Raw genomic sequence first — 21,086 nt, 5'->3', positions numbered from 1 at the left:
ACTGAGGATCAAATGCAAGTGTCCTGTGAGTGGCAGATGGCTCCTCAGTCAGTCAACATCAATCAGGCAGGCAATCAATAAAAATGACTAGGCTGTCTGTCTTTTTTTTTTTTTTCTCAGGGAAAAAATAAACCACTTAATCTTACAGTCTCTCTCTGTCTGTACTAGGTTTAACAGATCAATATTATACATTTTAGATTTCGTATTTAGTTTTGTTTTGAATAATTTGTGCTCTCTTTGTGAAGCAGAAGTAGCCTACAGAGTTGCCTTTGCAAAGTCCTCGAGCTTTTCATTTTCTTGCTACCTTTCTTTTCACATACCTGCACTGTTTACACTCTTTCTTTCTCGCTCTCTCTCTCACTGTTGCTCTCTTTCTCTCTCAGCCATGAATCTGTTGGGGCTGAACTGGCAGCTGAAACCTGTGGTTGGTCCCATGCTGAACAACGGCTTGGGAGCCGGACTGCCCAGCAACAGTGATGTAGCAACAGCGCCCTCTGGAGGCAGAGGTGAGCAGCACAGCCTCACAGCATGCTGTAGTCCTGCACACTCTTTTCCATAAGGAGGACGTCGAGATTGACAGAAAAACACTACGGGAAAAAAGGCCAATAAACTAGATTCAGGGGGGGAAATCAGTTGTGCTGAAACCTCCATGCCCTGTATATCAATTTGTTTCCAGCTTGTACCCATTTATTTTGATTTGTGTTTAGTAATTTGCTTCTCTGTCGCACACCGAGGTCCCATCATGACAGCACATTTATGCCCACACACACTTCTCTGCCTGCTTCCACGATCGACAAAGGACATTATTCTCCGGGCTTCATTTCTGAGTGTGACAAGAAACCAAGTAACCATGTGATTAGGTAGAGCAGCAAGGCATTGTGGGCCAGTGATGCTGTAAAGGTGATTATTTTTCAAAAATAGTGGTGAAACAGTAGCCTGTGTGTTACGCAACGAGAAACATGTCAAAAGGGCTTTCACACTGCGCGTAACCCCGTGATATCGTCATTCTAAGCCCTGCTTTTAACCCTAGGTAAAGGAACGTCTTACTCTAATTTGGAAGCGAAGTTAGCACCACTTTAATATCCTGGGTTATAAAACCCTGCTTTTGCTATGTTAATTAATTAAAGTTAATTAATTCCCCCAAACTTGTACAGTGTGAAACAATCATGACACACCAAATTGCATTCTTTGGATTTGCATGCTTTGGGCAGTGACAGAAACACATGCGTTGTGACTGCTGTCAAATGGTGACTGAAAACCCTTTATCTGGAGTGAACAAGAGACTCCAATTGTTTTATTCTTACCTTTATAGAATGAAAGGGAAACATTTGATAGTAGCCAACAGTGAGTGATAAATGAGGATGTGCAAAGCTAGAGCCTTTATGTAAACAGTTTGTGTGCGCTGTTCGTCCAATCAATGACACTGACACAGCAAATATGCAAATAAGAACGTTAACACAGGCTTATGGTGTATCCTCATTATTAAATGACGCAGAGAAAATTGCATTTAAAATACAATAATAATATTCAGTAAAACAAATTACATTTTAGCATTATCATATGTCATCCACTAAAATTAAAACATATGTGCCATGTGCTTGACATTTTTGACAACAAGGAAGTTAAGGAGACAATGGCTGCATCCATAGATATCATATAATAAAGGCTAGATGTCTCGTGCGCGCTGCTGGCCAATGGAGGTCGACGTCCGCACACGGCGGCCATCTTACCACAGGGTGCTCGCTCACTCGTAACATGGTGCATGTACTTTTAAATAACCATAACTTGCTCAATTTTCTACCGATTTTCAAACGGTTTGGTTTGTTATAAACGTCAGAGATGTAGTTATGATACTGCATACATATGAATAATTATAACAATGGACTTCCATATGAAAGAATTATAGCCACTTTAATAACGTTTGTAAGAAACCAAACCGTTTGTAAATCCGTCAAGATTTCAGCGAGATAAGAGGATTTGTGTGCGTGCTGATCACTCACCTTAATTCACAGCTTAAGATGGTAAGATGGCCGCCGGTGATGCCGGAAGTGACTCCGCCTTAAGACATCTAGCCTTTATATGGATATCTATGGCTGCATCCGAAATCGCATACTTCCCTACTACTGTATACTAGGCAAAAAACAGTATGAGACAAAAGAAGTATGTCCGAATTCACAGAGGATTTATGAATGACATAACCCTCGCTGGTAGGTCAAGTGATGATGACAGTATGGTGAATGTAGTACGTCCAGATTACATTCATACTATATAGGACGTAGCCTACTGTTTTAGAGGTTGTGAAGTAATTACTTATTCATAATAAGTACCTAGCCTAGCCTACTCAAGAGAGTATGCGATTTCAAGTATGCTGTCAAGCCTCCATTGTGAGTTCATTTTACACTAAATGCATATAAATTATATATATATCATAATCATTGTACATCCAAATGTGTTCTCTTAAGTTTTTGGTCATTTTTTAATACAGATTTTGTAAAATCAATAACTCAAAGACCAACAAATCTGTGTGTTATGCAATAAATGACAGTCCATTTAGGGGATACATATTTTCTGTGTAGCTGCCACTATTGTTCATTACTGGAAGGCAGTATAATAGCTGTTTTGCTTGTGTTTTAAGTTGATGTTAATAATTTTATTGAAGCTGTAGCTACCTTTTCCAGAGAGTATTGATGATAGTGACGGCAGTGCATCAGAAAATAAGCTCTTAGTAAGAAAGGAAGAAGTTGAAGATCAAGAAGGATATCAGTAAGGGTGATGGCAGAGATGAAGAATAGAAGTCATAGATTGTTGTGAAAGTGAGGCATTTGGGTATATTATCAGTGGTGCACATAAGTGGTGCGCATGCGCTACCCAATTAAACAATGCGTACCAGATGAATTGCCGCAACCCTCATTTGCGTACCTAAGATTTGGGGATAGATAGTGCGTTTCCCGAAAGCATCGTTGGCCAACTATGGTCGCAAGTTCATTGCAATGTCCATTGAACTCTATTGGTAACGAGGGAACTTGCGACCATAGTTGGCTAACGATGCTTTCGGGAAACGCACCCCTGGATAGGTGCGCAATCTGTGGTGTTGGATAGGCTTGCTTTAAGATAGTAACTCTAGTAAGCGCTTTAAAGTTGTCATTTCTTTGGTTTTCAGAGTTAGAAAAGCAGATATTTGCACATTTAATTTCCAGAGCTTGAAACAGTTATGTTATTTTGAAAGTTACAAGGTTTTAAAGATCAGACATTCTGTTGCACTTCTTCTCTTAATTTTCAGTTGAAATTAAAGTTCATGTGAATCATGTCACATGACATTATCCATGCATCCCTCTAATTTGTTCCTCCCGTGAGGTGGGTTAAGGAAAAAATGCATTTGAAAATGTGAGGACCAAGCAACAACCCCAGGTTCTCCCCTGAGAACAAGACCAAAAATGTGCACCCCTGTATATTATCCTATGCCAGTTTAGCCCCTTTCACACAGAGATTCCGGAAAATACACGGATAAAGTGACCCGGGATTTGACCTGGGTTCGTTTGATTTTGGTTCATTCACACTGCCAGTGATTTTCCGGAATCAGAGTGCGTTCACACACGACCCGTAAAAATCCCGTAAAGACGTGACATCGATGTGACTTGTAATGTCTCAGCAGGTCTTAAGTTTGCTTATGAGCTGCGATTTCTCTCTCGAGAAACCAAGCTTGTCCATTTTTTTCTCTGATTTGATCATAAACTTGCCCATTACGTACCGTTACACAGCTGGCGAACGATCCCGGCTTCAGCGGCATCACTACGACACGGCATTATTACGGCTTTTGTTCACACAGAGCGCGGCAATGTTACTAGGTCCCCAACACGGCATCAATCCCGGCATAAATTCCAGGTCGAGTTTGCGTTCACACAGAAGGCGCTCTGGCAATTTGCCGGCAATTTCCCGGGTTCAAAGCGCTGTGTGAAAGGGGCTTTTGGAAGATGTGATCCACACTACAACCAGAGGTCAGGAAAGACTCACAGTCTTACCCTAATAAGGACTAAGTCAGTTATAAATGACGAAACCTTAAAAAAGGTCAAAGGTCAGATATAGAAAACTTTTGGAGAATGATATTAGCCTTAAATGTATGTAAAATATAAAGTCTTTTTTTTTCTTTTTTCTTTTTTTCTAGCTGTGATTCCATAATTAGTCCCATAGAGGGCTTAAGGAATGTACAATGTAAAATGTCAGCTTATGAATACCCAGGATTGTTAACCCCAGATGAAATATGAGCAATACGAAACATAAAACAAAATAACCAAGGATTCCTCTTTACCTTTTTTTTTTTTTTCATGATCTCATTATGCCCATTTAATTTGCGAATGGTGTTCAGTTATCATCTTAGACACATAAAATTTAGCATTTAGCATTCAATTTTGTGTAAAAACAATATTCTGTAGCAGTCTGATCTAATAATTACTCCAGAAAAAGATGTTAGGGTTCATATTATTATTTTTAATGTTTTCTTTTTACTTTAGTGTGTAATCTGTTTGTGCATGTATAATATCTGCAAAGTAACAAAGCTCATAGTCTCCCATTAAGTGTCCGTCATCGTCTCCCGTTACATTTCCGACACACGCTTGAGGGTCTGCAACGCACTGGGTCAGCTGGCCAATCAGAGGACTCTGAGCTTTTTGGAATGTGTTTATCCTATTCTATTAACCCAATAAAGACAATAATGAACTTTTAAACATTTTGGAAACAGAAGGTCTAGTTGATTATTGTATTCTGTACAAATTGTGCTGCAAACATTTTCCCAGATGTAGTAGATCATACAAGTATTACTGTACATGCATAACACAGTACTCATTCGGTATACTACAGATATTGTAGTATGTAGAGTAGTATGGGAGGATATTTAATCGCAGCCAGCATAATCCCACATAATTAGCACCTCCTCATAACCTACTGATAACTCTGATTTTTCCAGCAATCAAACTTTCAATTAAAGTTGATTAACATTGCAAGCAACAACCCATTGGCTTTCACCTATATCTTTTCCCCAGCTCTCTCTGGCTGTCTCTGTCTTGATCTCACACGCTCACAGATTCACAGGAAGTGTCCTAGAAAACACCACATCACCTCTGTATGAAGGACAACACAGCCTTTTTTTTTTTTTTTTTTTACAACAGGCAGTGGCTAGTCATGTTTGAAAACACATACACACACACAGAGAGAGAGAGAGAGAGAGAGAGAGAGAGAGAGAGATGTTCTGTTACAAAACCTAATGAGCAGCAATAGAGACAGCATTGTAAATCAACATAACGCAACAAAGTGAAGCTACTTAATTAGGCTACCTTCTTTTCATCAAGGCAGCATCACATAAAACTGACTATTTTACCCAATATTTGCATGTTTGGTGCCGTTTGTTCATGATAATATAGCTGCATTAGCTTAGTAACTTCCTTACTAGTGTGCTCCAGATTGCAGATGCAGTCTAAGAAGGCAGCTGCCTATGTAAGTAGCTCTGCGGCATTTGAAACGGAGTCGACACATGTTTACACAGTCTAATTTTTTCCTTCTTCTCTCCTCAGTGCCATTTAAACGCACCTGTCTCCGTGATTACTGTGGATTATGTGGCGTGAAAGTTTGCTGTGTTTTTGTTTGAGTGTGTAGGTAACAGAGTGAGTTTGTGAGCTTTGAAACAGCTCTTCACCTCAAGTGCTTCAATCTCACCACCTCAGCATGTCGCTTTCAATTTCATCCATACAGATATGACTTCTCTCTCCCTCTCGCTCTTTCTTTTTCTCACATACAAACATAATGTAATATCTCACATAACAGTGAGATTTCATTAATCATACATACACAGACAAAGCTGCAATGAGGCTATCAGGCAGATGTTGCTGATTGCTCTGTATCAGTAGCATAACATAATAAGTTTTGTTATTTTGCTGTGTCTGGTGGTTGTTGTTGCTTTTTTTCCTTCTCTCTCATCCTCTACTGCGTCTTTGTGTAGGCCTATAACTGTTATCCTACCTTATTGTCTGGCATATTGTGTTGAGATGCTTGAATCTGAGCTTCTGCGGGATGATTTGATGCTCTGGTCTGATCTGTGAAATGATTTGTGTGTGCCTCTGCCTGCTGGCTACATTAGCTTATGATTGGCCTCTCTGCACTCGACTGGATTCTGTTACAGTACTTGATGCTGTGCTTACACACTCAGATTCAAATGCGCTATCTCTACGTTAGCTCTGATTCGAAACCTACTAGGCTGCCTCTATGGGAAACTATTTGTGTATGCTTTATGTGTCCAACATATAAAAAAAGACTAGATTTAAAAAAATTAATAAAATAGGCTCTACTCTAAAGGGGGTTGCACACCGGACGAGAAGCGCAGTGCCACGTCTTTAAAATTCGAGCACATTATTTTCTTTGAGTGTACACACACCGGCGGCGCCCAGCAACGGCTCAGGACCTTGTTCAAAATCCTGCCGCGCCATTTAAATAGTTTTATATTACATACATTTATTTGTCTCAAATCGAAATCGTAGTTACATACTGACTTCACCCTGTGCTGCAATATACATTTAGTTTTACATTCATTTACATAAATCAGCTGCTTGAATGAAAATTGCTGATGTTATCGGAATTTCAGGTGATATTCTCAATTCATTCAGGTAACGGACGCTCTGAGGTAAAGTGTTCAGACTGCAGACTTAGCAACGATTGTATTTAAATGTACAGTACAATCATAACATAGTACAGACATTATCTTAATTCCATAATGTCCTCTTACATAACAATATTGCTGGCCATCAGAGGTGGACAGAGTACACAGCTTCATTACTTGAGTAAAAGTACAGATACCAATAAATTTTGATTATAGATACATTTCATGACATACTGGAAAATATAGCTAAATAAATAAATGATCAGTAATAATTAAAATAGACTATTTGTGTGCAATGCAAATTTACATGTATATTTTTTATTTATTAGAGATGTGTATAAGCAAATGAGTCACTTATGCCGTTCTGTTCCAGTGAGGATGTTAGGCTACCTGCAGTCAGTGACATGGCTCACTATGTTTTGGAACCGATCTATTGTGTTTTGTTGTGAAATAAAGCTGGACTATTGCTTCAGCCACAGTTGCAGACTGATCGCTCCTTCCCTAAGGAAATTCTCGTCCGGCCTCCCTCGCTCTCTATTTTTCCTTTCTGTAGTTCCATTTCTCCTCTGTCCGTGCTCTTACTGTATTAATGAGGGGGGCTATTTCATCTCCTGTTGCGGCTGCTCCGTCCTGATTGTGTTTTCATTGTTCTTTATTTCCTCACCATTTTTCACAGGTTTTCTCTGTCAGGGCTGCGGTCTCCAGTGTAGATCTGACCTGATTACAGGGGAGCTGTTTTTCGTGTGTGTGTGTGCGTGCGTGCGTGTGTGTGTGTGTGTGAACATCACAACCATAGGGACAGAGGGAATCTGTTGCATGCAACCTCCATTTACACTCGGCCATTGCCGCTAGCAACGAGCAAGAGATAGAGAGAATAAAAGACAGAGAGGGAGAGAGCAACCATGGATTTTCCATTAAATGAAAAGTGGATAACAGCTTGTGTGATTATGTTGGTAAACAGGATGGTGGTGTTGACATGTGGTATGAGCCAAAGCCTGAGGGTGGAGAATACACAAACTCTCACTATAGAAGAGATCTCTCTGTTGGCCTGAAAGTCCACAAACACCAGAGACAGAAAGATAGGAGGAGAGGAAGTGAAGTAGGGGATAAGTGAAAAATCAACTTATAACTTTCAATTTCAGTTTCCTTGCAGCACCCTAAGAAAAGAAAAACAACAACCCATGAACCCACTTGTGGAGAATATACATTATTCCAGTCTTCAGTGTCACATGATCCTTCTGTGACACTGAAGACAGGAATAATGGCCATCACAGGAATAAATTACAGTTTAAATACATTAAATAGATGGCAATAATTTTTCACATATTTAATTTAATAATATTACTGTTCTACTGTATTGATCAAATAAATGCAGCCATAAGAGACTCCTTTTAAAAAAAAAATGTTTGAAAAAAAATCTTACTGACAACATTTTTTGATGTTTGGTAGTGTGACATCTTTTCATAATTCCCATGCTGCATTTATTTCACTGATTATACTATTTCACTATCACATTATGAGAATAAAGTACTTTATGAACGCTGTTTCATGTCGACTTTAAGAGTGTACCGGTAGGTCTTTCTGAAAACCAGATGTCATTCGTAATCGTAGAGCCCTCGCACATTTAAAAAAATGCTGATATCATGTGACAATTCCAATAAAGCTCAGCTTCTTACAAGGGACATTAACTTTTCATCTTTAGAAGTTATTCCTCTTTTTTTCTGCGAGCTGTGTTTGGAAAAAAAACCACACTCAGATATTCAACAAAGAAGCCCCTATTCCCGCTCTCTCGGGCTCTCTGCTTTTTACGTGATACGCTCTCGGCTTTATTTGTGCTTGGTGGATACAGTGAGGTTATGGTCAAAGAGACTTCAGGAAGCAGCATTTGTGTTTTTCAGCTTCCATCAGATAAGTGTCTCCCAGAGAGAAAGCGCATTTGTGCGGTTTCCCTTTGTTTTCTGTTTTCAAAGCAACTGCCTCTGAATCCATAAACAAGGGGCAGTTGCAACACAGCCGAGGTGAGAGATTGATTTTTGTTTTATTCCTTCCTTTCTGTCTCAGGTCCCTGGGCCGCACGCAACAGCAGCATAGATACGGGCAGCCTGGAGGTGGGCAGGCGCGTGACCCAGGAGGTGTCGCCCGGGGTGTTCTGGAGATCCCTGATGCACCTCAGCCAGCCTCAGTTCCTCAAGTTCAACATCTCCTTGGGCAAGGATGCACTGTTTGGGGTTTACATTCGCAAAGGGCTGCCGCCGTCACATGCACAGGTGTTTATACCCATTCTGTTTACAGAGAGACCACTCTGTGAAGTCCTTTCAGGAAAAAAAAAACACACTCTTTCATCACAACGACGGATCAATCAGTCATTGCACATACATTTTAAAAGTCAGCAGGTGTTAGATAAAATCTTTCCTTGAGTTCGACTTCAAAGTATTTCACTGTTTGATATGTATGAATGCTGTCAAATCACTTGAGATCAAAAAAATAAAAACGTTCCGTGTTTCCCCTCTGTGCAGTACGACTATATGGAGCGTTTGGATGGAAAGGAGAAATGGAGCGTTGTGGAGTCGCCCCGCGAGAGACGCAGCATTCAGACGGTGGTTCTGAACGAGGCCGTGTTTGTGCAGTATCTGGACCCCGGCACGTGGCACCTGGCTTTCTACAACGACGGCAAGGAGAAGGAATCTGTCTCCTTTAGCACAGCTGTTCTGGGTCAGTTACTCACACACGGGTTAAACTCGACATTATACATTTGCTTCCTCAAACACACACTATACCACTCAACTGTTAATAGAGAACGGGAAAATACAGTATATTTAGATGATAAGCAAGCATGTAATCAAATATTCAATATAAAAGTGTTTTATAACAGGCATATATGTTCATAAAGTTAATTGTGTGTACCATTCAAAAAAGTTTTAATACGTTCATACAGCAAGGACACATTAAGATCAAAAGTAATTTCCTATTTATTAAAAAATCATGATTTTTATTTTTTATCACAGATTCCACAAAAATATTAAGCAGCACAACTGTTTTCTACATTGTTTCTTGGATCACCAAATCATCATATTAGAATGATTTCTGAAGGATTTCTGAAGGATCATGTGACCCTGAAGACTAAAGTATTGATGTTAAAAGTTCAGCTTTGTCATCACAGGAATCAATTACATTCAAATAAACTAAAATCAAGTTATTTTAAATTGTAATGATATTCCCACTATATTACTGTTTTACTGTAGTTTTGATCAAATAAATGCAGTCTTATAAAACTATAAAAATGCATTTCAAAAAATCGTGCCGACCCCAATCTTTTAATAAATGGTAGTGTAAAACTAATTAATGAATGAGAAAACTAAATTGCCCGAAGATAGATATTCAGAACAATTCACACAGACATTTGTTCAGCTTGTTTCATAAATGAGGTCTAATAACAGACCAGTTAATTTTAAAATATGAATAGTTTTTTTGTCTGTATAGAATTATAGATGAATGTGTCCTTGCCGTCCAGCAAAAGTGAAATAATTAAATAATCATGTCAATCTATTAATGTTAAACAATTTAATATATATCATCATCCACTTGAAATGAGATAAGCACCTTGTCGCTCTGTTCTATGAATATTCACATGCATGAATTCTGCGAATAAGTGGTGTCTCACCAATTAACCTTGCGCTAATCTACTGTGATATGGCCTACTTTCATTGCCGTGATATACTCATGGCTAATGAAATGGCGTGTGACGCTGTTTGAATGGGTTGTATCAATAATGACCAGAGACCGCCACTCAGAACTTGAGTGAAAGAGAGAGAGGAACGATGCAGTGGAGGAAAAGACAAGATGAGAGTTGTATATGGTGGTTACAGCTGTCATTACCATCAAAGTGGCCTTTTTTTTTTTAGAAAGGTTTCATTCTTTTCACAGACTCTGTGCAAGAGTGTCCCCGAAACTGTCATGGTAATGGAGAGTGTGTGTCAGGAGTATGTCACTGTTTCCCAGGGTTCCATGGCATGGACTGCTCGAAAGGTAAGAAACACTCCAATTACACCCTGAACTCTGTCGAACAACGAGTGAGAGAGAGAGAGTGAGAGAGTGATCCATTCATTTCGTGTTTAAAAGGATAGTTCACCCAAAAAAGATCATGTTGTCATCTTTTAATAACTCTCATGTCGTTCCAAACCCATATGACTTTCTTCTTTGGAAAAAAAATGTTTCCCAAATTTTTTTATAAGACTATTTTTATGGTGCCTTTTTGTCATTTTGGTGTTTGACAGCCCCAGACAATGAAAAGAGTGACTGGTAAATTCTTCAAAAACTCACCAGTATTTGACAGAAGAAAGTCATACGGATTTACGACATGAGGATGAGTAAATAATGACAACATTTTCATTTTTGGATGAACTGTGCTTTGAAACTGTGGATTAGTGGTTTTGCACTCATACGGGAGATTGAGGTTCTCTGTGCCATTCACATCTTCAGCAATCATTCCTTGTCATCCGTGTACTTTATCAATAAAATATTAAATATTAAAATGAAAATATTAAAAGTTGCAAATAAAAAAAACATGCAGATTAAGGTCCAGACAGACAAGAAGAGCACATGTGATGGGGAACAGCAGTGAATTGTTGCCAGTATGGCAGGAGCAGTGGGATTCAAAGAGCTGAACACATCAAAGATGTGTGTTAATCTCAGCTGTCCCAATGGCTCTAGACACTCAACAGCTTTGGCTATAGCCCAAGAGTCCAGATAGTTTCTAGATGACCGTGTGTGTGTGTGTGTGTGTGTGTGTGTGTGTGTGTGTGTGTGTGTGTGTGTGTGTGTGTGTGTGTGTGTGTGTGTTTCTAACTTCGCTATACATTTTGGGACCAATTTGATGAAATAATTCCCAACTTAATTTATGGACCATCATCAGAAGTTAATAAATAGGTGAATATCTTCTAAAAGTTCTAAAACTGCCAAAAGTTTAAGAGGTAAGAGTTAGTCTGTAGCAATTATAATTAGCTATAGCAATTTGTGCGCTGTGCAAATTGAATTAATTTGCACAGTTTGACTGACAATACACTCACTGTATTTATATACTTTACTGTTAAGAACATACTTTAGTTGCATGACTCATTGAGAAACTTAGATCTGTGTGTTAGTGGAGGTCTCTCTCTCTCTCTCCCTCTCTCTCTCTCTCTCTCTCTCTCTCTCTCTCTCTCTCTCTCTCTCTCCCTCTCTCCCTCTCTCTCTCCCTCTCCAAGGCATAAGGATGATGAATGGCAGTTCATACAGCCCAATATCTTCTATTGTTCACCTGGGAAGCTCATGATTAATAGTTTTGTTACCACAATGTTAAATTACATTTTTTTTTTTTTTCATTACAGTTTTCTCCAACCGATCACAGCTGTGTGCGTGTGTGTGTACATATTAATATATTTACAATGCACAGAGCCTTGAGACTCTCTCATTACTGAAATCACCTTAGGAAGTATTTCTAGACTGCTGGCTGCTTAATGGACATCTTCTCACAGACAGGGTGCTAGTGGGTAATGTAGTCTAAAAGTCAAGAATTACAGTTACAGTTACATTTATTTTGTAATTAAATTATATAATGCTGTTACATGTAACTAGTTACTCCCCAACACTGGTTGGACCATGCACCATGGTGATATTGTGTTTTTAGGACACGTTTAATGTTATTACCATGTTTTTGGACATGCACCATTACATTATGTTTATATGCACAATGGTAATATTATGTTTTAGAACATGTACCACGTATTACCATGTTTTTGGACATGCACCGTGGTATAATTATACTTTCATGTTTTTCTTTTTGGAGTAAACCTTGAAGTACCATGAATACCATAAAACTGTATGAATATGAATGAATATGTAATCTTGTTGGCTCTTTTTTTTGATAAATAACTTGTTTTTATCCAATTTGAAAGTTATTTTGGATAAAAACTAAATAAAGAAATCTCAATCAAAATTTCAAAAGTCACAATAAGAGAATACCACCAAGAAATCCACCAAACTGATTGTACTTGAAATTTGGTGCCTTTATTTTACAACATATGTCCTCAGTGTGAGACTTTTCTGAGCCCATTGTTATCAGATATGGATTCTGTTCTCCCATATTCTAATTCTCTATATTACACCATTCTGAGACACATCTGTGACCACAACTGCCAGCCTGTTTCTCAATCTCTTTGTAAACTTTTTGATTCTTTTTGTAAAAATATCTCTCCCGAAGCGGTCTCATTTGTCTCTCATGCTATTCATTATGTATTTAGAGACAAAACATGAATAAGAAAACATCAGACGTCACTCATATCAAATCATTACTTGTTCTCTTTCTGTTTATTTCTCCAAGCGGCATGCCCGGTCCTCTGCAGTGGAAATGGGCAGTATGACAAGGGATCATGTATCTGCTATAGCGGATGGAAGGGTCCGGAATGCGATGTTCCCATCAGCCAGTGCATCGACCCCCAGTGTGGTGGTCACGGCACGTGCACAGAGGGCACGTGTGTTTGTACTCTGGGCTACAAAGGAGATAATTGCGCTGAGGGTAAGTGTGTGTGTGTGAGCTTTTTTTCTATCCGGGTCTCTATTTTAAAATGGGAAACACACATTCTAGCATATTTAAACGGTCGTCTTTGACTGTTTCCCTAGATTCTCTGGTAGGGCCTAATAGGCTCCAGCAAAAACACTTCTCAGATATGAGTAAAGGCTGGGAAATATTGATCGAGATGTTGGGAACAATAGCTTTGGTCTTGATTCATTTTTTTGTTATCTGTAAAGCTCAGTGGCTCTTGAGTAAGACAGTGACTGGCAATAAGATGGAATAAGAAACGAGAAGATTCCCAGCCTCCCAGGAGTCTAAAAATGGAAAAGGAAGAGAAAGAAAAAGGCAGAGACAGAAGAATAAAGATGATGTATAAGAAGACTCGGATGAAAACAGCTAACAAACAGAAATAGGTTGATGGAAAGCAGAGTTGATGGAAAACAGAAAGTCTGCTCATTACAGAGAGACAGCGATGGCAGCTAAACAAACAAATAAATAGAACAACAAAAGCCTTGCATATTAATTCTTTCTGATTCTTATTCTCCAAATCTCTAATTAATTTTTGAAAGTCTGGCATCAAGTCCCCATATTCAAATGTTTAGAGAGGGATTGAAGATATTTAATTGAATAGTTCACCTAAAAATGAAAATTCTGTCATTGTTTACTCACTCTCATGTCATTCCAATCCTGTGTAACACAAACTGAAATATTTAGAAGAATGTTCATCCCACTCTTTTCAATAAAATAAAAGCATAATCAACAAGGGGCTATCAAGCTCCAAAAAAAGCAACACAAATAATGACAAAATGGACATTTTTGGGATAGTAATATGTTTGTCAGTCAAGGTTTGTGTACACAGAGACATTAACTGTTACCAAGAAAAAAATCACTTAAAAACACACATATTAATAATATCTAAATGAAAATTGTCAATCAAGGTTAGGTTTAGGGAATACTAAGAAAAAATAAACAATAGAATATCAATGGAAAGTTCCCACCATAACAGAAAAACAAATGTGTGTGTGTAAAAAGAGTTTTTTTTTAGTGGGGCACTTGGATCTTGAGGTATTGCAGATCACAAGGTCAGCACTTTAGGTCAGCCATTCTAAGATTTTCAAATCAGATATTCATCACAGCAGAGTCACTCAAACAATTTACCTGAAGTGCTGGTGACATATAAATCGATAGTCATGATGTGCAGTTTCTGCAGCATCAACATTTGGCGTGAATGGCTTTATGCGCGAGAGGGGAAAGAGCGGCACTTCTGTCAGCTGAGGGGGGCTGAGACAGGGGTGTCACGCAGGGCACCACAGGGCCGGGTAATTTCTCAAATGGCTTTCTAGCACTTTTCATGGCCAGATCTCTTTCTTTCAGCAGTCGATATCAATTTTTTGAGGCACCTTGGATGAAACATCCGAGAGACAGGGTCAAAGTAAAAAAAAAAGAGGAAGGAAGACAGACAGAGATGCTGAGACAGGGAGAGAGAGGGTTTGAGAGGTGAGTGTGAAAGCCTCTAGACAGGAAACTGCTACTCACACTTAGGGTGTAGTATATTGAGTTTTCATGCTTAGGTGAAAGTTGTAGTATGTACTTGTGGATGCTTCCAAACCTATTTATATGTGCAGGGATTAAAGTTCTCCGTCGCTACAATGGATCTCCGTTAATTGCAGCGAGTCTACGACGGATTTCCGTCAATTGCAGGGTTCCCGCCTGTCCTTATGTCTTAAATTCACTTTTCATAATTTTAAGGCTGTAAATATGCTTACATTTCTCTTAAATTAAGGAAAGATGAGGTGTATTCACCCTGCTGAGGGGGATGTGATCAAAGCCTGGAGTGGAGCGAAAGCACGTTCCTCTCTGCACTCTAAGCCAGGGTTCACCAATCTCGGTCCTGGAGGGCCGCTGTCCCTGCAGAGTTTAGCTCCAACCAGCTCCAACACACCTGTCTGAAAGTTTCTAGTATGCCTAGTGAGACCTTGATTAGCTGGTTCAGGTGTGTTTAATTGGGGTTGGAGCTAAACTCTGCAGGACAGCGGCCCTCCAGGACCGAGATTGGTGAACCCTGCTCTAAGCGTTCTGTAATCACTCCACTCCGGGTTTTCCATTCTCACTCAAGGAAAAAAGTTATTCTAATACGTTTATTTTTTTATATCATGAACGTCTGAATTTATAATACTATGTGTAATGGTTTGGAAAGTATCTATCTATCTATCTATCTATCTATCTATCTATCTATCTATCTATCTATCTATCTATCTATCTATCTATCTATCTATCTATCTATCTTTTAAAGAAAGGTTTTATACAAAACAAAACTGAATGAAGTGGTCAAAATCATGTCTGACCTGATATATATATATATCTCCTGATATATTGCGCATCTAATGATCCTATCTTACTCATGCTGTTCACTTTTCATATAATCAACATAGATAAAATAAAATAAAAACATTATATTATTTATTTATAATGGGTAGGTTAAAAACAGATATTGTATTATGTATAGTTTGTGATATTAGCTCACTTTTTGGCAAACGCTCTGTTTGGCTTTTATTATTTGAGAAATAAAAACTTGTGTTAAAGTTATGCAAATGGTTAATTATTTGTATGACTACATCACAAAGAGATAAGTCTTGTAAAAGCATTAGATTGAAAACACTGAAATTTCATAAAGTGTGTAAATAATAGAAACGCAGTTCAAAATGGCCTTTCTTTAAATGCAAATTATCTTTGAGTATTTCATTTGTGAAGGTAAAGCATGTACTCACTATACTCCTAATTACAAGAAGAAGAAAAAACTGCTCTCAAACTGAGTGTGTGACAGGCTGTGGAATGGGGTTTGGCCGAGGAAAGATTTTCAGTCAAAAGATTTTTTTTTTTTTGCTTTAACTCCTGCATTATTGCTTTTTTCTTTTCTTTGTACGTTTATGTTCTCAGCATCTAAAGGTATACAGTAAGACTTATGGATATAATGATTTGGTTTAATAAATAATTAAGTACCGGTATAAAAAAAATTAGAAGATAGGACTTTGATTATTAAACATGTAGTTGTGTGGCTTTTAGTTCACATCTACTAATTTTTAGGCTAGTTTACTAACTAATGTATCCCTAAAAGTAAAAATGTATATTTTAACGCATAAATTAATTTAAAATGTACAGTCTTTCCTATATGATTCATATTTCACTTTAGCATTTTCTGCAATTATACGATGTCTAGAATAAACAAAGTCCCTCAGCTAATACCAGTATTGACTAAAAATAGCAATTAGCAAATTCATGATCGTGGTTGACAAACTAAAGGCTTGGCCTTTAACAAGCAGGGTCACGCCCTTCTATATCTTTCAGTATTCCTTTTTCAATAGAAATTGTGTCAACGCAGAAGAGAAAACTACGTTTATAAACCAATATCATAGGGTCTTTAATATTTATGACAGATGAATCCTCATTCATGACTCTCACATGTTGTACGCAGTTGACTGCTTGGATCCAACCTGCTCAAATAATGGCATCTGTGTGAACGGAGAGTGCCACTGTAAACCAGGCTGGGGCGGACCCAGCTGTGAGCTGCCCAGAGCACAATGTCCAGATCAGTGCCACGGTCACGGTGCTTTTATTCCAGACACAGGCGTCTGCAGCTGTGACCCCAATTGGATGGGCCCTGATTGCTCTGTTGGTCAGTCTGCATGTTTGATTGTACCCTCTGTAATACAAATGTTTTAGCATAACCTTTCATTTCATTATTCCTGATTTCTAATGTATGATATGTAAATTGTGGCAATACTGCTCTATTCTTCTTTCCTCAGAGGTTTGCTCGGTTGACTGCGGGACACACGGCGTATGCATGGGTGGCTCGTGCCGCTGTGAGGAGGGCTGGACAGGTGCGGCTTGTGACCAGCGTGTGTGCAACCCACTTTGCGTGAAGCACGGCACCTGTAAGGATGGGAAGTGCGAGTGTGAGCAGGGCTGGAATGGAGAACACTGCACCATCGGTAGGCATATGCCCACCCCTGACCCAGACTGTGACCTTTTCTTGCTCCCTACACTCACCATTACAACAGATGCCACATGCTCTGCTTATACTGTTCTCATAAACATTATATAGAGACCTTCCTCTTATCTGTCCTTGAAGCTTAACACAAGAGGCTCCTGTTTTTGGATCATCTTTGTTGGTCCTGGGGCAAAATTCGTATCAACCAGTTAGATTTCAAGAAAAAGGGGTTAGAACTAAAGTTAGGGTCTAGAACAGTTTTATCATTGCTCTCTCATTTTAGGCACAGATTATCGTTTGGGAAATTCCTTCACCAGGACCAGCAAAGGATGTTGATCTAGGCACATGACCTATTCACATGCAGCTCAGGGATTTAGGAGAACTCCAGGAAAAATGTATACTGGTGGTTCTAGTGATCATCCTTGACTGATCCATCAGGATGGGGTATAGACTACATCACTATAAAACCTTTCCCTTTCCCAAATTCTGCTCAAAATGCTTGTGGTCCTCCTCAGAGTATTCACATTGGTACAAAAGCAGGCGTTTGTGAGCACCCATCTAGATCAAAATTTTTTTTTTATATATAGGACACCCTATGCCAGGGGTTGTCTAAAACTCTGTAGGAACATTGCCCTCCAGGAGCTGGATCAAAAACCCCTGCCCTACAGTCTTATGAAAACCACAGACACAAGTGACAGTCATTGCAAGACCGCAAGTACAAATCAAGTGTGTCATTAGAGTCAGGGCCCAAATCTCTGGAGGAGAAGTTTTAAGCTTTTAGAGAATAGTGGAGAATAGCAAACTAAAAATCTTCCCTTTAAATCTCTATGTAATCACATTACCATACGTTTATATGAGTTTTAAATAGGGCATAAGACACAGCAAGGAGAAATCAGGAACAGCAGGGTCTATAGGTGTAGGAAAGATCAATGATGGCTGTGCTCAGGTGCAATAGTGTGTGGTAGTTATTGAGGATAATTAGACTGTTCCTCTGTCTGGTGTTGGACTTAGAACAGATTTAGTTGTGTTTGATCATGAATCAAACAGCACAGACAGATGAGTGGGCTGCTGGGTAATGAACAGTCCTTGCGGAATAGCTGCGACTGATTGAAGGGAGAGGCGTCTTCACCTTGATAAGTCACACCTCTTTTTGCCTTGACTTCTCTCTTTCAAAAATAGACTCAAATTTTCCTTTTCCTTTCTATCATCATCTGTGGGCGTGTGTGTGCATGTTTGTGTGTCACTCCAAAGATGATCTGACAAAGACTGAAAGTGCACTGCCTTTAATCCTTCTCCCCATTGTACGCCATGACAGGAAGTCTGTTTATCGTCTCCAAACTCTTTCTGTAGGCTAAAAAACCCTTGTGCTTCCATCTTCAGTTTCCATTTTTATTTCTTAGAATTCTTCTGTTTTTAACTGATTCAAATGCAGCAATCACATGTATTCATTTGTCTTCTTGTTTTGATGCATTTTTGTTCTCTCTGAATGTCCTCTCTGATGCAGACTTTTGGGATGGGAGTATTGAAGGTATTGTACCTCGTCGTACTGTGACTAGTGCTAGCTGAACTTTAGTCTGGTTGTGAGCAACCCCTCCGCCTCTGATAGCTTGGCTGCATAGCGACTGTGTGCTTCTGTTTATAGAGTAGCCGTGGTGGAGTAGAATGTTGTGTCGAGTAGGTTCATAGTGCTAGTCTGTGTTCTTCAGCGTGTGTGTTTATATTCTTGTTGTCAGTTGATGATAGTATAGCTCTAATCATCTGTTTTGCACTTTGTTGCTTTTGAAATGACCCTCTCCAACAGCATTAACTGAGCTACGGAACTGTCCAATCTGTCTGATCTACTTGGAAAGAGCAATGACTTGTCAGTCCTTCAGAACTTAGGATAATAAAACTGTTACACATATTACCTACAAAATATTGACCACAACTTACAGTTGTTACAGAGAGAGTCCTGCTCGAGTAACCTTGTTCAAGTTGTTGCTTGAGTCAAAGAACAATATATGACATAATATTAAATCTCAATGCCAGTGCAACTGGTTCCACTCGAGCAGGCACCTCTTGAATGCATGGAATAGAGGTTTACCTGTACAGCTTACCTCCGCTACACCAAATCATCATCGACTTTACGAATCCTACCGCGGGAAAGGTTTGACTCATGAATGTTAATTTGGTGATTAGATGGTCCTATAAGGTTATCTTTTAATTTAAGCACAACCTTATATTCATGAGCCAAGACATTGTCATGATGTCACAGCCAGCCAGTCTGTCAGGTCTGTAGCGGAGCAAAGGTTTGAAGACAATCTTGCAGAGTAAATTAGATCTTGTAACACATTTTTAAATATCTAATTGAAAAGAACCAATAGAGTTTAATGACATTTCAATTTAACTCGATTGCTCCCTTAAGTACTGAGCTTTGTTATCACCACAGTAATACGAGAATCCTATGCACAACAGGACCACACTCTTGCAATGCGTTGACCAAGCAATTGCATTAACCTTAAAGTCTTTGTTTTTGTAGGCATTAGTTTGTGCATCTTTGAAGAAATTCATAGAATGGTGCCAAAACGTATTAAAGGAACAGTCTCCCTGGAGCAACATGAGGTTAAGTGCCTTGGTCAAGAGCACAATAGTGATGGCTTCTTGTGGCGGATGGAACCGGCAAACTCCAGTTAATAAACTTGAGCTGTAACCACTACAGTACACCACCCCCATTCTCTTCAACTGCTAAAGGAGCAGAGTTAAAGGCTTGGCCAACTTCATGACTCTAAGCAAAATGGGAATGCCTGCTTTTAAGTACACTGCAGTTTCTACTGGAGGTAGAGTAGTGCTCACCAGCTCTTAGCAGTCTGTTTGAGTCTGGCTTTATGTTTGCACAGAACAGAGATGTAGGAGGCAGTCATCCTACTCTCTACTTCCATCAAGTCCACCTCAGACAAAAGAGCTAAATTAGAGGAAACTGCAAAGTGGAGACAAAGATCACATAGATTTTGCTGTACCTGAGGGATGCAGATATTGCGAGGCAAGGGATCGGGAGGGAGTAGATCCTAAGGTAAATGTGAATATGAGCCGTTGGTGCAGAGTGGGGTCAGGAACAGCAAGCAACGTTTTTGCTGCACATATTTCGGCACACAGGGTGCAGGACCACAGGAGGCATGGTAATGACTTTGTCTCTGTGCCTGCATGAGTTCCAACTCATAGGATGAATACTAATGGAGGGGCAGGAGTGTGTGCTTTCCTTAGAAGGGAGAGTACGGTGTGTTTGCAGGGAGTGTAGGATAATGAGGAGTTTAACTGCAGGGCCCACAGTGATCACCTGAATGCTCATGCATCAGTAGATAGGAGCGAGTCTAGAACAAGAGCTAGTGATAATAGTTACTCGATTTTAATGCACATCTCTAATTGGCTGAAATGACTGCAGATTAATGGCCGCTGGAGGCATTGACTTTGTATGCTAGAGTATCCTGAGTGGATGTGAGTTACACTTGATCAAATGCATGATTGGCTCATGAGTGGAAACCACACCCACCCTTGGTAAATAAGCATACAAGACAAATGCATGCCAGCTTCCCAACTGCACATCTGTTTGGTGGATTTCCTTTTAAGGAATGGCATTATCCCCTTCTGCTAAAGTTCAGAAGCCATTTGAGTGAGAATTTTCAGCTCCTAGCTATGCCTATGCTGAAATTCAGGATGTTATTTGACTTTGTAGTAGTACATGAAACAGCATAGGTGAGGAAAACCCAGACAGAGGGCATTTAATACAGTAGGTGCTCACTCCCTGTGGAACTTTATCGGTCTCTTCCTAAGGCGAATTTGGAGGATTTATGAATCTAACCTTTATTTTATGACCTTTAAAGGCGAGAGGGCTGCAGGCCAGTGGACGGGTGCCGGTTTAGGAGGAGGAC

General features: G+C 39.4%; 1 protein-coding gene across 1 annotated transcript in view; it reads left to right on the top strand.

The window, feature by feature from the left end:
* The window catches only part of tenm2a (teneurin transmembrane protein 2a), a 297,220-nt gene that overhangs the window by 252,930 nt on the left and 23,204 nt on the right, over positions 1-21,086 (top strand). The window contains exons 9-15 of the mRNA XM_084133288.1: positions 384-506; positions 8,705-8,910; positions 9,160-9,355; positions 10,568-10,669; positions 13,002-13,196; positions 16,666-16,866; positions 16,997-17,182. Of these exons, the coding sequence (XP_083989414.1) occupies positions 384-506; positions 8,705-8,910; positions 9,160-9,355; positions 10,568-10,669; positions 13,002-13,196; positions 16,666-16,866; positions 16,997-17,182 (1,209 nt within the window). The remainder of the gene's footprint in view (positions 1-383; positions 507-8,704; positions 8,911-9,159; positions 9,356-10,567; positions 10,670-13,001; positions 13,197-16,665; positions 16,867-16,996; positions 17,183-21,086) is intronic.

This window comes from Abramis brama (genome assembly GCF_963993115.1).
Source record: "Abramis brama genome assembly, chromosome: 13".
In the NCBI taxonomy this organism is placed as follows: domain Eukaryota; kingdom Metazoa; phylum Chordata; class Actinopteri; order Cypriniformes; family Leuciscidae; genus Abramis; species Abramis brama.
This window is presented reverse-complemented; position numbering and strand designations above follow the sequence as displayed.